Raw genomic sequence first — 16,232 nt, 5'->3', positions numbered from 1 at the left:
ATATTATAAATTAAAGGTATAAATAACTGATACATTAATATAAATAATTATAATAAGTAATATATAATTGTATTACGTGTGTGCTACTGAATTGAATATACCCATATTAGTCGGTAAGTATAAGATACTTAAAAGATGGATGAACTAAATATATTGTTGAGTTAGAATTGATTTTGTTAAGTTAATGTGATAACAAATATTTATTATTGGGTTAAAAATCCAAAGTGTAATTAATGTATGTATTAGTGTTGCAAGCCCAATATGCTCATCTCAGCTAGCTCATGTTGCTTCAGCCAAATCAAAATATGAGCCCATTACATTTGAAGAACAAGCTTCAACCCACATGTAATGGTGAGCAAACATTAGTTTCATGAAGTTAAGAGAAAGGGTTCAACAATTCATAGTTGATCAAAGAAAAAAAATCAAATGGGATAGTTTCCAACGTTAGAAAAGAAGTAAGAGACAACAAGGACACAAGGACATTACAAGATCAAACTGCAGAAGGTCACTAGCTGAGATTGGAAGAGCAAAACAAAAATGCAGTGCATTGAGCAACAGCTGTATTGGCACAAAATGGAAAAAGCTTTGCATGCCAAGGAAGACAGCACCTCCAAGGACAGCAGAGGATTAAACTTTCAAAGGTTGGTAGGGCAACAACAAAATACAAGAACAACAGAGGTAGTGGAGAAAAATGAAAAAGTATTGCATGTCAAAGAAGACAAATGCAACGGGAAAAAGGTACCAGAAATTGGAAGAGACAATGAAAAAATTTTGAAGAGAAAACTGCATCCTATACTGTAAGGCTCACAACAACATTGAAGCAAGGAAAAAAGAGTGCCATTGGAGCATCATTACTCACACTTAACCAAGAATCATTTTTTTCAACTTTAAGCTTCATTCAAAATTTTAGTATTATGGCTATCTAATGTTATCTTTCTATAATTGAGAAAAAGACTTATGATTCTGAGTAGAAAAATATGAAAAAGCCATGCCAAAAGAGACAAGAGAAATGCATGAAAAAGCCAAGACAGTTTCTGTGTAATTTGGTTTTGCTGAACTAAGGTTTAGTTCTCCTTGCCAAGTTGGGATAGCACTTCGTGGCTGACTGAACCAGTGAGTTCTCCTTTCTTAAGTTGGGACAGCACTTGGTAGTAGCTAGGTTTGGGTATAAGCTTAGAATTTGATACTATATGAATTAGGTTTATAATTCATTGGTATTGGTGTATGTAATCTAGTTGATTATAGTGGAAATTCCACTATGGTTGTGGTGAAGACTAGATATAGGTTTCATGGCACTAGAAAATTGAATTAGAATACGTGCTGGTCTCATTCTCTTCTTCCCTTCTCTGTTTATTTCTGGTTTTAGAGACAAAACAAAAAAAATATCATGCATAATCAGCTTCCGTAAAAAACAGAGCTAAAGAAGTTCACCTCTGGATTCAACTTGATTCAACCCCCCCTTTCTCAAGTTCTAGCAGTTCCATCAGTTAAGGTCTCACGGAATCAAGTTTCACAAATTAGAGTAAAGATCCATGGCCAACAATATGGGTGCTAACATCATGGCGTACACACTCATTGAAGGGCAGTCCAACAATAGACTTTCCTACTTCAACAACAGCAACTACTCATACTGGAAAGAGAGAATGAGAATCTTCGTGCAGTCAATCGGCTACAACTTCTGGAAGATTATTGTCAACGGATCTGAAATTCCAACAAAGCAAAATGGCTGATAGATATGTGGTGGCAAAGGAAGACAATGAGTGGACAGAGGAAGAAAAGAAGAAGGTTGAACTCAATGCCAAGGCAATTAACCTAATGCACTGTGCTATAATTTTGAAGAATACAGAAAAGCTTGCTTTAAGGTGCAAAACTGCTAAGAAAATCTAGGACAAGCTCAAACTCACCCATGAAGGAACCAAACCAGTGAGAGAGATAAGAATAGACATGCTGATGAAGGAGTACGAGATGTTCACCATGAAGGAGAATGAGAGCATCGATTAGATGTTCGAAAGGTTTTCAATAATCATCAACAACCTGGATGCCATGGGGAAGAGCTATTCCGAAGAAATATTAGTAAGAAAGATCTTGGAGAATCTTACGAAGAAGTGGAAAGTAAAAAGTATAGTCATCTCTGAAAGAAATTAACTGTTAAAAATCACTTATGATGAGCTAAAAGGCAAGCTGCTAGCCTATGAAACTACTCACATGTCTCAAGACAGAGATGATAAAAAAAGTGTAGCATTAAAATAAAAAATGATAGCCAAACAAGAGGAATCTGATGACAGTATTTCAGATGAAAAAATGGTACTCTTTGCAAGAAAAATGAGAAGATTAATGAGATTCAAAAGCAAAAGCAAAGGAACTACTTCATTAAAAGGTTTTAAGAAGGATCAATTCAAGTATACTTGTCACCACTGTAAAGAACCAGGTCACTTCAAGTCCGATTGTCCTCAATTGAAGGCAAAAAATTAAAAAAAGACAAAAAGAAGGTGCTGATGGCAACATGGGAAGACTTGAAAAATGACATTGATTCTGAAGAAGAAGAAGACTCTGATCAAGAGGCTCAAATGTGCTTGATGGCTGATCACACGGACATGGATGAGGTAGATCTCTCTGACTTATCCATTGATGAATTGCACTATACTGTCAAAGATTTCACTATGAACTCAAAGAAACTTCTTAACAAATATGTTAAGTGCAAGAAAGATAATAAGGCATTGAGAGCTGAAAATAAATTTTTATTAGAAAAGGTAAAGGCAACCGAAACTTGTGATGAAAAATATTTGAAAGAAGAAATTATGCTTTAAGAGCTAAATTAAACAAATTCAAACTCAAGCATCCGGTTTTAGCCTTTACTGATTTAATTGCTGAAAAAGAAAGGTTGAATGAGAAAACTAACAATCTTAACGAAGAATTAGCAAAATTTTTTCAAGGTTCACAAAATCTTGACAAATTACTTGCTTGTCAAAGATCTAGTTTTAGAAAATTTGGATTTGGATTCAAAGAGGAAAGCAAATTTATTTTCAAACAGACATTTAAAAAATCTAAAGTTTTCTCTTCTATGATTGTTAAGCCAAAAATTTCAAGCAAGCTTTAAAATTCAGCAAATGGAAAACATTGCTATAAATGCAATTGAATGGTCATATTCCTCAACGGTGCTTCATTTTTCTAAAATCTTTTGGTGATGATAACAAATTGTATAAAGTTGTTTATGATTATAATGCTCTTGAACAACCAAAAAAATTTCACATAAGAGGATCTAAATGAATTTGGATACCTAAGGTTAGTTAAAGAACATGCAGGTTTGCCATACATTTAAGAGGAAATCGGATATGTGGTATCTTGATAATGGATATTCAAGGCATATGACCGGAAATGCTACCTTCTTCATCAAACTCAACAAATATAATGGAGGGTTTGTCACTTTCGGAGATAATGGTAAAGGTAAAATAATTGCCAGTGGTAAGGTTGGCAAAGATTTTTCTACTTGCATAGATAGTATTTTTTTAGTAGATGGGTTAAAGCACAAGTTATTGAACATAAGTCAATTGTGTGATATTGGATATGCGGTAACCTTTAGGAAATTAGATTGTAGAGTCATAAATGAAAAAACAGGGACTGTTTTGTTTATTGTAAAAAGATGTGACAATATTTATTGTCTCGCTTTAGATGATCTTAAGGTTCAAAATGTAACTTATTTTTCTTCAATGGAATTTGAAAAATGGATGTGATATAAGAGACTAGGACATGCTAACATGATCCAAATCTCTAAGCTTGTTAAAAGAGGCTTAGTAAGATGTCTTCCTGACATTAAGTTTGATAAAGATATTACTTGTGATGCTTGTTAAATGGGTAAACAAACAAAAATTTCTTTCAAACCCAAGGAAGATGTCTCTACTAAGAAACCATTGAAATTGTTGCATCTTGACCTGTTTGGACCAACTAGAATTCAAAGTCTTGGAGGAAAAAGCTATGGAATGATTATTGTGGATGAATACACTATATTTGGTTGGGTATTCTTTCTAGCTCATAAACATGAAGCATTTTCTGTAAATACAGCTTGTTATGTTTTAAATCGAACACTCATAAGAAGTTTTTGAAGAAAACACCATATAAATTTTGGAAAGGACATCCTCCTAATCTCAATTATTTTTGTATTTGGCTGCAAATGTTTTATACTGAACATAAAAGAAAATTTGAAAAAATTTGATCCTAAAACACATTGAAGTATTTTTCTTGATTATTCCACAAATAGCAAGGCAGATAGAATCTATAACAAGAATTCTAAGACTGTTGAGGAGACTATGCATGTCACATTTTGTGAATCTAACATTATTCTTAGTGTTTGTATTGATGATAGTCTAGGTTTTGAAGTTGAAGTGATCAAGAACGCTGAGATAGAGCAATCAAATTCAAGTTTTCAAGACACTGCACCTGCCAGTACTGAGAATGTCAATTCTGCAGGAGACAATTTAGAATTATCTCCTATCACAGCAGAAAATTCTGAAGCAGAGGCAGTTGTTGATGATAATGAACCAGAATCATCAACTCAAACTAAAAGGCCAAGAGAATAGAAATTTCTAAAAAATTATCTTGAGGAATTCATAATTGGTGACCCGTCCAAAAGAATGACAACAAGATCATCTTTTAAAAGAGTCAAATCAAACAATATAGCTCTCATATCAAAGATCGAACCTCAAAATATACAAGAAGCATTGCTAATCCAGCTTGGGTATTGACAATGGAGGAGGAATTACAACAGTTTGAAAAGAATCAGGTCTGGACCCTTGTATCAGATTCAAATGGAAAGAAAGTCACTTGTACTAAATGGATTTTTAGAAATAAATTGGGTGAAAATAGAACCATTGTTCGAAACAAAGCAAGATTAGTTGCTCAAGGCTATGATCAAGAGGAGGGTATTGATTTTGATGAATCATTTGCACCTGTACCTCGAATAAAAGCCATCAGATTGCTCTTAGCCTATGCGGCTCACTGTGGCTTCAAGTTATTCCAAATGGATGTAAAGTGTGTATTCCTCAATGGAATAATAGATAGAGAGGTCTATATGGCTCAACCTCTTGGATTTGAAAACAAAACTTTTTTAAATTATGTTTTCAAATTAGCAACTCCAAGAAGTATTGATCAAAGCTCCAAAAAAAATCTCAATCAAAGTAATGAAAATTTCTAACTCAATTCAAGAAAAGAAATTCTAAGAACAGTGATTAAAAACATGAAAATCTTAATAAAAATGATAGATCACTACCTTTGTTTAAAAAAATAACAACTAAAAATAATTAAAGATACTCATGCATCATTGGTGCACCACTGGCTAAGATGTCTTTGGAAAAATTATTTTCTGTTGAATTTTGAAGTTGATGTGTATTTTCATTCATGTTAAATTCCTCACCAACTTAGTGTGGCTGCTAAGTTAGATCTTCAATTGTATAATTTGATCCTTAGTCCTTGTCGAAAAGAGTGATATCATCTTAACCCACACAGAACAAAATAAAGTGGATCAGATCATCATATAAGAAAACTATAAGTAATTAAAAATAAACGATATAAGTAACTCTAATAGGCATGATATGATTATGTTCAGATCACTACTTTTTCTTCTGGACTCCCCCCAATTTTCTATCTTCTATGAGGGTATCATCTACAAAATTAAAAGAACAAAAAAAAAAAAGCAACTACACAAGACATTATTCTCTTTCCTAATCTGCTACATACACTTTGGAGAAAGCAGCATATCAAACTTAAACAGGTGAGATATTCATCCTTAAGGCAATTTATAGAGAAATTATATCAAATGAAAAATTTATCAATACTTTTAAGAGATAAAAGTAAAATTAATAATATATTATATCCAATTTTAAAATGATGGGTTCTAGTTTATCCATAATTTGTTGTCTAGGTGCTTGTATTTTTAAAAACTATATCACTGGACATTAAATTTTTCAAAATTAATGTGCAAGTTAGATGAATCGAATGATCAAAGTCTCTAAGTCGTTCATTCAAAACTACTACAAACCATTAAAATATCATGATAAGACACAAAACACTCATCAAGCATTTGAATTAATATAGTGGATGTGATTGGCTATCAGATAGTATGTATAATAATATTAAATTTACAATAATATCAAACATGTTATATTTTTATACTATTTTTTAACATGCAGTATTTATAATACTTTAACTAAATTTACAATAATAATATCAACCACTTGTTTAATGATTAAAGGATTCCATACATAACAATAAAAAAAGGACAAGATTATAGTTGAAACTTGAAAGGTACCCAATTTAATTACCCAACAGGCATCATGGATACATAATCACCCAACAATCACCCAAAATAAACTAGCAACAACATCAATGCTAAAGGTAAAACATAAAAACCAAAAACACAACAAAACAGAGACAGCAATCCCAACATAAAAGAGACCAACTACAACAGCATCCCTGCCAAAAAACATCACTATCAAGATATTCCACTCTCAAATGCGTATAACCTTCCAAAAGCAACATAGAGTCAAAATAAAACCGCCAATCTCAGTATAAAGATGACACCAATAACAACCAAACATAATCATTCCTAATAACATATATCATCTTGTCCCATCTTCTTTACTCTTCCATCCCCCATATTTTTTACTTAAAAGCTCCTCTATTTGTATTTAAGTAGATTGGTTCTAAAAAGTAAAAACACTACCACTAAGAGAAAGAGAGGTAGCAAGGAACATAAGGGACACCAAGAAGCATCCCAATAGCTAAATGAAAACATCAACAGCGCTGGGTATAAGGCAAAACAAACTCACATGTCCCTACAAAATGACCATATATATATATATATATATATAGAACTTACCATCATTTATTTTCAATCCAGCCAGTCATCGATATGCACATGAGCTAGAAATTGTTAAACCAAGTTATGCTCATAGTTTCACTCATTTTTGCAATGTGTGTCTACCTATTAGGGGTGTTCAAAACCAATCCGGACCGAACTAAACCGATCAACCGAATCGAAAAATCGAAAACCGAACAAACCGACAACCAAAAAAACCGAAAAAAATATATTTTGCTGTTTTTAGTTCGGTTCGATTTGGTTTTCGGTTTTGATAATAAAAACTCCAACCGAACCGAACCGAACCGGTCAGGTAAAAAACCAAAAAAAACCAAACCCCCCTCCCCCAAAATGAACGAAACCTAAACCTAACCCAGTAACCCCATTCGGCAATTCCCCCAAGCCCCACTCCCAAACGAACCCTAGCCCCTCTCTCCCTACTCCCTAGGTCTCACAGCCTCGCTCTCTGCAACTCCCATCGCTGGTGAGAGACCTCCTCCCACCACCTCGCAGCCACCGCCACCTTCCTCCCAGCGCAGCCCTTCCACTGCTCCCACCCAGGACCTCCTCGCGGACAGAGCAGCCCAGCACTGCAGCACACAGCCAGCGCCCAGCGCCCAGCAAGTCGGCACCACCCTTGCAAGTCGCACCCACCACCACCCTCAGTCCCTTGCAGCTCGCAAATCGCACCCAGCAGGCCAGGACCACCCAACGGACACAGAGCATCGTATCAAGTCAGATATGGAGCCCGAGCCACCGAGTCAGGTATGTAACTTTACTAAAATTGCTGTTTTGTTTGTTTTGTTGAATTACTGAATCTGCTTCTAGTTTGTGTTGTTCTGTTGAATTGATGAAAGTTTTGAGTCTTGTTTTGTTTTGCTATTTTGTTGAATTACTTAATTACTTTTGAGTTTTGAAGCGATTTACTATGATTTATCAAGTGTTGGAGGTTCTGGATCTTGATAATGTTAGATTGAATGTAACATATAAATGGAGAAGTCTTGGAACTTGTGCGGTTAAGGTTATATTTCAATTGTGTCATCTGATTTGATTTGTAGAATATGTAACAGATTTCTATCTACCATGGTCTAGGTATAAAGGTGGACCAGCATTACCGAGGAAGTTGATCTCGCAGGGTGCTACACAGAAGCAATATAGTGTTGAGGTTTACCCACTCATTTTGAAGTTGACTGATGCCAAAGATAACAGTGTGTCAACTGTAAAATTAAGCAAAAAGGTACCAATTGATTTCATATGGGGTTGTCTTGTTGGTTTTGTGGTTATGCTGCACTGAGTAGTAAGTACAGATGAGTATCGAATCCGTTAAAGTATGACACCTATTCAATTTTAAAACTGCTTCAACTGCTTCTGGTTTGTTTTGTGCTATTGAATTACTGAAACTGCCTCTGTTGTGTTTTGTTCTGCTGTTTTGTTGAGTGTTGAATTACTGAATTACTTTTGAAGTGATTTAGTATGATTTAGTATGTTTTGGAGCTTCTGGATCTTTATAGGGTTAGATTGAAATCAGTATGGTAAGCTAAATTTGAATAATGAGAACAGGATCTTGCTGATTGTTGTTCATTGCTCAATGTATTTGTTGTTTGATTGCTGATTGTTGTTCACTGTTCATTGCTGATTTTTTTGAATTAAAAGTAATTTTATTTTCTATTGTTCATTGTTCATTGGTTTACAGTATTTAAATGTTTCCATTTATTTCAGTGTTTCCATCTCGTCAAAAGTTATGGTGGATAAGAAATAAGAAATTATGGATAGATTGAAAATGCTGGACTTCATAAAAATTGGAACTCTTAACTCAACCTTTTCCATTTATTGTTAGAGTTTTTCTAATAATATATCTATTTTTTCAACCTGGTGATGCGCAAGCTTTCCATGAATCAGGTCATGTTGTTGCAGGCTGGTTCTTAAAACATTTTACTCAAGTGTGTGTGTATTTTACACAGGGCTAAAAAGTCAATGTAGATGTTAAAATTTACATATGTATATGAGAGATTTGATTCTCTATTTGTGCATGCCCTTAATGTGATCTTTGATTTACACCAGCAATGTCAACTTTGATTTATGTAGTTTATTATTAATTCTAACAATATTGCAGCTTCAGATGCTTAGGGATCTTAAGGAGGAAGGTCCTGACACAGTTCACAGAGTGAAGAAATAACTAATAAGCACCTTGATTTCATTTTCATGACTTATGTATGTTGAGTATTTTCTTTTACAACAGCACTAGGTATTGAAGTTAAAGTAGAAGCCCGGTATATTTGTTCTACAATTGTAAACTGATAGTTTATCTGTTCTGTGTACTAGCATCGTTAGTTTTCGAACAATCCCCTAATCCAGTCTTATTTTCTCATTTGGGGTCCTATCCTACAAAACATTTTCTCATTGAAGCAATGAAATTGGACCAACGCTGCAACGCATAGTTATCTAATCTAAGGAAACTGGTAATTTTTTTCTTTTGAATGGATTGAAAAACCGAACAAATCGAACCAAACCGAACCGCCGTTTAATTAAACAATTAGATCGGATGATTTTTCTCTAAAAAACCGAACCAAACTGCATCGCGAACACCCCTACCACCTATTAATGTAACAGAAATCCTTTAAAGTTGCATGCCAAAATTTCAAAGAAGCGAGACTTTTAACCGAATTCACCAATCTGTTCCTTTCAAAGTTGAGTTTCCAACTCTTGATAGCTTTATTTGCTGCCCATTAGACCAAGATCAACATAACTAATTATCTGGTAAAGAAAAATATTATCACTTATTATTGTTCTCCAATTTTGGCTTCACAACTTTTGGCATCATAGATTTAGAATATAATAAAATTCTTACGGTATGATTGTAATTGATTTAATATCTTAGTCTCAAGTCCAATAAATTTTTGATATTACAATTAAAATGTTAAAAAAGAAAAAAAACACATGTACAGACATAAGAGGTTCATTTATAAATAAGATTTGTGATCTCATCACAAACTATGTCTTAGCTTAAAACTTCAATTAGAAGACTCTGTACATCCTCTAGTTGTGAGCTATGCATGAATTAGAAGATTTATGTGCACATAGATCTAGATAATTTTTTTCTCCATTTCAACCACATCCCAAACTCATCCTAAAGATAACCATAAGATTAATAGTAGCAAATATAGAATGAAATTATGCCAAAGGGTTGTCTCCATAAATGAAGCTTGAATTTCTTTGGATTACCTTCTTTCCATTTCTTGCTCTTCTCTTTCCTTTTTTTTGAAACTCTTGTTTTTTCTCCTTTAAGTTATTCTGTAAATCAGTTTCAGTAGTTTGAATATAATTAACATGTCATAAAGCTATTCAAAATAAAATGCTGAGTGAATGTTAGGATACAACTAAAGCAATAAATCAACACAAATAATAAATGCAAAATCAGCAACATTATCAACAAATGAGTTATATCTGAAACATGTCAGAGAAACGCTAGAGAAAGATGTTTAATTATACCTGCTTTTCTCTTTTGGCTTTGTTCTCTCATTCTACAACATGTTGAACAACTTTTATTTTAGATATATACTCATTGATTAAAATCTCCCTATCCTCGTATCTCACATATTTATATCTTAGATCATCCCTTAAATAAGAGATTTTCTGTTCTCATTAAAAATGTAATCTTTGTCCGCACTGCAACAAAAAAAAACACAATAATAATAATAATAATAATTCTCTCCTCTTCCTTAAAAAAAAAAGAAATGCAAAAGCATTTACCAACAAAATCAAAGAAGATGCAAAGGAACAAGGTTTAGAGAGAGAAAAAAATAGGGATAAAACCTAGATTTCTATTTTCTAATCATCAAAATGGGTTAAAATTTGGTTTTCAATTGAGTTTTAGCTCAATCTGCTTCCTTGGATATTGAATGTCGTTAAACTTGCGATTCCAATGATTGGATCTTTACTTAGCGATTCAACATAAGCAAACAACACTCTTTATGGGAGTGGAGGGTGGCAGGCGTGGGGATGAACCAATTGAGTTGAAGAAATCATAGAAATAAAAAAAAAAAAGCAATGAAAAGTGTGAGTTATAGTGGGCCACAAGTAATGCATCCATTTTTTTTTACCAAAGATGAAAGATGAGAGAATTAGAAAAAGAAAAGTTCTATGTGATTTCTATTATTGCAAATTTCACCAATTCTGATTTTTCAAAAAACACAAAATTTACAAATTAATTTGAAAGTTTCTGACCAAATATGCGAATCTATGTCTATGAAAATAGATGTTTGGTATGATGTCTAAAAGATATTGCTTAATTGTTAAAATAGGTTAAATAATTAATTTTAAATTTAAAAGTATAAAAATTAAAAAAATTTAAATATTTAAAAATTATTATAAAAAATAATTTAGACAAAAATATAAAAAAAAATACCATAAAATTCACCATGAAAATATTGAGAAGTGAGAATAGTTAAAGACTTACTAAACTATAACCTATATAGTTGGTAGAAATCATCATTAAATCATATTTTGTAGCTTGCACATATATGCACATTTGATAGAAAGATCTGATTTTAGAACAATTTTATTTTTAAGAAAACTCATAATTCTATTAAAATGCCATAGCGCTTCCAAATTTACTAGTATAGAAAGATAAAGTGGTACGTTCTAAAAAGTATTTTTATATAATTTTTTAAGATGTGTATGTAATACCTTTCATAATTTCTAATTTTAATATAAATTATTATTTTATTAAAAAAAATTTCAATAAATATTATTTTTATCTTCAATATTTATATTTTATTTTAATTTTATTTTTAATGTTTGGTTTTAATTTTATTCCAAACATTTCGATAAATTTTAATTACAATTCTTGATTAAAATACATATGACATGACAATTTTACGTTAACGTGTATACTAATCATCAGTCAAAGATGGTCACATATTACTAATATGTCAGTATCTAATTACTATATTATTATCTTCGTTAATAATATTAATGGAAAAAGATATAATTAAAATATATTTAAAATGTTAAAAATAAAATTAAAATAAATCAAATATTAAAAATATTTTTAAAATTTAAAAAAATTATATATTTTATCTATCCATTAAATTAATTACATTAGATATATATTAAAATCAGTTATTAGAATTAATCACTGGAATAAAAAATACATTAAAATATAAAATATATATTAAAAATAATTAATATATATTAAAAATATTTAATAATTAAAAAAATTTAATCAAAAATAATAAAAATTTATTTTATTTAATATTAATTATTATAATAATTAATAAATATTAAATACGATAAATTCTGATAGTTTTTCTTTGTCTCCATACATATATATACTGATTTTGGTGGATATTAAATTTGTGTACAAATCCAGCCACAATCACTGAAATAGATTATTTGACATTAGTGCTTTTCGTTTTCCCACGGAAATCAGCTCTTACTTTTGATTTCTCATCGGAATAAGACGCTGATTAAATTGGGAATGGATCCTCTCAAATTTTTGTATAAATTCCATTACAAAAACTTGGTACTTATCAATATGTGCTTGGACTTCACGAAACTAACAAAATAGATGCTTCCTGACTTTCCTTATTTCTTTCTCAAAATAGAACCCTATAGTTACCACGTAGAGTCTAAAATTCTTAATTGCTCCACATGAATCAAAGCTTGTCAGTCAGAAGGACACTGATTTTTCTTCATCCTCCTTCAGGGATCTTATAACCATTGCAACTTGATTCATACTTGGCCTATCATTTGGAGAAGCACTGGTGCAATTCAACGCTACCTGCAACAAGCTCATCATCCTCTCTTCAGATGCACCTTCTCTGATTAGTGACTTGTCAAAAACTTCAACTGTCCATTCCTCTCTCACCACCGAGTTCACCCATTTCGCCAAATCACCAAACCCATCACTATTCTTAACCACTTTCCCGGTTAGCATCTCAAGGAGTATCACACCGAAGGCGTAGATATCACCTTTGACACCGTTTCTGATGATATTTTGCGAGTGGTGGTAGTAGTGTTGGTTATTATTTTCGGTCACAAATAGGCCGTATTCGCTTATGAATGGATCAATGTTCTTGTCAAATAAGATGTTGCTTGATTTCAAGTTGCCGTGTGATGGTACTTCACTCTCTCTGAGATTCTCATGCATGTGTGCTAGTGCCGCGGCTACGTCGGCCGCCACTTTTAGTCTGCTCCGCCAACCAAAAGAGTGGTGCCCGCCACTTTGGGATCCTTGTGTTCATAATTCAAGTTTGAAGACAAATAATAATTTTAAGCACTAGTAAGTAAAGTATACCATGTGAGAAAATTATCACAAGAACTAAAATTAACAAGCAATCAGAAATTAAAATTGCTCTGGGTGTATGCTTAGTTACCACTTACCATACTTCATACTCAGTCTTGGCTTCAAAATTATATTAATAATTAATTAATTATGCTAATTTGTGGAGCCTCACCAGCTCTTGCTGTGTGTATGCTTAATTACGTATCCAAATTTTTTCTTTAAAGATGATATTATTTGTTAGGATTTGAGAAGGAAAAAAATTAAAAAAATCAAACCATAAATTTAACTTCAGCTTGGTATGGTTTGATATGGTTTAGTTTTCATTTGTTTCATAAAAAAATGGGGAGGGTTAGGTAAACAATGACTATCTTGAACAACATGAATAACTACTAATCAAATAAAAATACACTACACCTCCAAATTATCCACTTAAATCTTAGTATTAAAATAACCATCCGTACACCAAGTGAAATGAACATCTGATATATCTATTTGTTCACATTATTTAATATTTTCATTGTCTACCTATATTTTTTCTAAAAAAATTTATAAATATAGAAATTGAATTGTAACTTCATTCAAATTTTATTATTTATTGATATTTTTATAAAAATATATAAACATAGAATCTGAGACAATAATGTCAAAACGGAATAAAGTAAGCGAATAAAAATTATTTGAACACAAAGTCATATAGTTGTAAGCAACTAAGCATATACATATACATATATATTCTATAAGTATAATTATGAATTATTAATATAGAGTAAAGTATTATTTTGATCTCTAATATTTAGACTATATTTTAATTTAGTCTTTAATATTTCAAATTTTTTATTTTTTGTCAAAAAATTTCAAACGTCCTATTTAATTCTAAAAAGTTTTAAACTGATTCAATGTTGTCACACTATTAAATTTGACACGAATAATTAACATATTGAAGAGGCAATAATATTCAATTTTGGTATGTAAATGAAATCGTCCCTCCAACGATCACCAATACAAATGATTTTTCTTAGATTTTGAAGCGCTGATAATTTATTGCTAGTTTTAAAGTTTTATACAAAAAAAGAATGAAAAAAGAAAAGGTTACAAAAAAATTTTGGTTATGTTTTTTAATATATTGAAATAAGAAAATATGGCTTAACTAAAAATTTTGTCATCAATATTTAAAAGAATTAGGTTAATAGCTAAAAATAATGACAAAAAACAATAAATTTTAACGGCTCCTTAGTATTTCTTTATATATTTTCGGTTCGATTTTACAAATTAAAACCAAAAAGCAAACAAGAATAATATTAAAATTAAACCGATTTATTTCGGTTTTGTTTTTTACTTTAGTTTTAATTCGGTTTGGATAGAATTTTGAAGCCTCTAAATCATTCAGAAAGTATGAAGTCATGATTTTCATCACTTACCAAAAAGCAACATGAAGAGACTTCCATTGTGCATGTATTCATAGACAAGGAGCTTCTCTTGATGAGAGCAATAATATGCAAGAGGCGGAAGCACTCTTGGATGCTTCACTTTTGCTATGATCTCCATCCTTGTCTGAAAATGTTGCTTTGAAATCCCACAATCCTTGACTCTTCTCACTGCCAAAACCATCCCATTCTCCATCATCACCTTGTACAGGCTTCCATTCTTCCCTCTCCTAACCAACTCCGCCGGAGCACCAAGCAAGTCCTCGAATCGCAGCGCCTTATACTCTGCGCTCGAAAGAACCACAAGACCGGAAGCTGAAGCCATGCCGCTTTCCAAAGATGAAAATGAACTCTCTGATCTCATTCCAATTATTATTCCACTCTTTGATCCACTTGAATTGTAATAAGCTTCACTATTAGGCTTGTCTTTCTCTGTCTTTTGCATTTCATCCAATGCTCTGTCTTTTGTCTTGAATTTTCGAACCAATTTCAGGACAATGTAAGCCAACACCATGAAACAAAGAACTATGTATCCTAAATAAAGCTTAAAACCATCGTGCGATGAATCCGGAGGTGGCCGAGGAAGAGGAAGAGGAAGAGGAGCTGCAGGTGCAGGTGCAGGTGGACATGCATTAGCAAGTGGTTTTCCACACAAACCAGGATTACCATAAAAGCTATCTTGAAAGAATTTTCCTCTAACATCAGGAATAGGACCATATAACTTGTTGTTTGAGACATTAAACAACTGAAGTTTTGAGAAGTCGAAATGAGGAATTCTTCCGGTGAAGTTATTGTTGTCTGCAAGAAAAGATACCAGCTGCGAAAGACGAGACATTTCAGGTATCTCTCCGGAGAAGTTGTTATCGGAAACATGAAGCCTCATCAAGCTGGTTATTTTCCCAATAGAGATCGGAAGCTTTCCGGAGAATCGGTTACCATTTAGATAGAGATGAGTTAGGGACTTCAAGTTCCCTATGTCCTCCGAAACAGAATCATGTAGGGTATTGTTTTTTAGGCTAAGGAGCATAAGAGACTTCGCAGTGGAAAGAGAAGTAGCATCTAGAACACCTTTCAGATTTAAATGTTCAAGAACTATGCTCATCACGGTTTTGTTGTCCGAATGACAAATCACACCGTGCCAATGATCAGTGCATGGATCTGATGTGAGGTTCCAACCCCAATTCTTGGAATCTCGTTCCGCATTATTTGGTGCAAGCTTTTCCATGAACTTCACCAAAGCTTGCTTCACCACTTGTTCCTCTGAATTAACACTTAGGAACAACGAGATGATGAAAATGGAGGGTACCCACATGAGTTTCAGACCCATTCTTTCTTCTTTTTTTTTTTTTCAAAAATGATCTGAAATTAGAAGAAATGAAAACATGTATGATCCATGAAGGCAATAATAATGTTCACTTAAAAAAACTAGGACATGTTAGATTAAGTTGCCAAATGGAAATAATTAAGAAGAGCTATAAATGTTGTGTGTAATATTATTATGAATGAGAAGCCCAGTAAATGAGCCAAAGGGCAGAAAGTAACGAGCGAATTTGGCTGCCGGCATGTTGAAATGGTCACAGTTTCACAGTGAGTGTGTGTTTCAAACTTATCAATGTGTCGTGTTATTATTTATTAGCACGTCGTCTTTCTCCCAATTTGGCTTTTTCTACCT

General features: G+C 32.5%; 1 protein-coding gene across 1 annotated transcript; it reads right to left on the bottom strand.

Moving 5' to 3' along the window:
* Positions 1 to 12,231: 12,231 nt before the first annotated feature.
* On the bottom strand, positions 12,232 to 16,157 carry LOC107643939 (putative inactive receptor kinase At2g26730). The gene is made up of 2 exons (XM_016347699.3): positions 14,555 to 16,157; positions 12,232 to 13,084 (listed from the first exon to the last, which is right to left on the bottom strand). The coding sequence occupies exons 1-2, from the start codon at positions 15,885 to 15,887 to the stop codon at positions 12,522 to 12,524; spliced, it is 1,896 nt and encodes a 631-aa protein (XP_016203185.1). The 5' UTR covers positions 15,888 to 16,157; the 3' UTR covers positions 12,232 to 12,521.
* Between the last annotated feature and the right edge of the window lie 75 nt (positions 16,158 to 16,232).

Source organism: Arachis ipaensis, chromosome B5 (genome assembly GCF_059453495.1).
Source record: "Arachis ipaensis isolate K30076 ecotype BB chromosome B5, ASM5945349v1, whole genome shotgun sequence".
NCBI classification, from domain to species: domain Eukaryota; kingdom Viridiplantae; phylum Streptophyta; class Magnoliopsida; order Fabales; family Fabaceae; genus Arachis; species Arachis ipaensis.
The sequence above is the reverse complement of the archived record's forward strand: the minus strand, read 5'-3'. Positions and strand labels throughout refer to the sequence as shown.

Excerpts from the sequence above, each read along its gene's own strand:
- LOC107643939 (XM_016347699.3), bottom strand. The coding sequence starts at position 15,887 with ATGGGTCTGAAACTCATGTGGGTACCCTCCATTTTCATCATCTCGTTG. Across the intron at positions 13,085-14,554 it reads TCTCTTCATGTTGCTTTTTG|GATCCCAAAGTGGCGGGCAC; the intron begins GTAAGTGATGAA and ends TATGAACACAAG.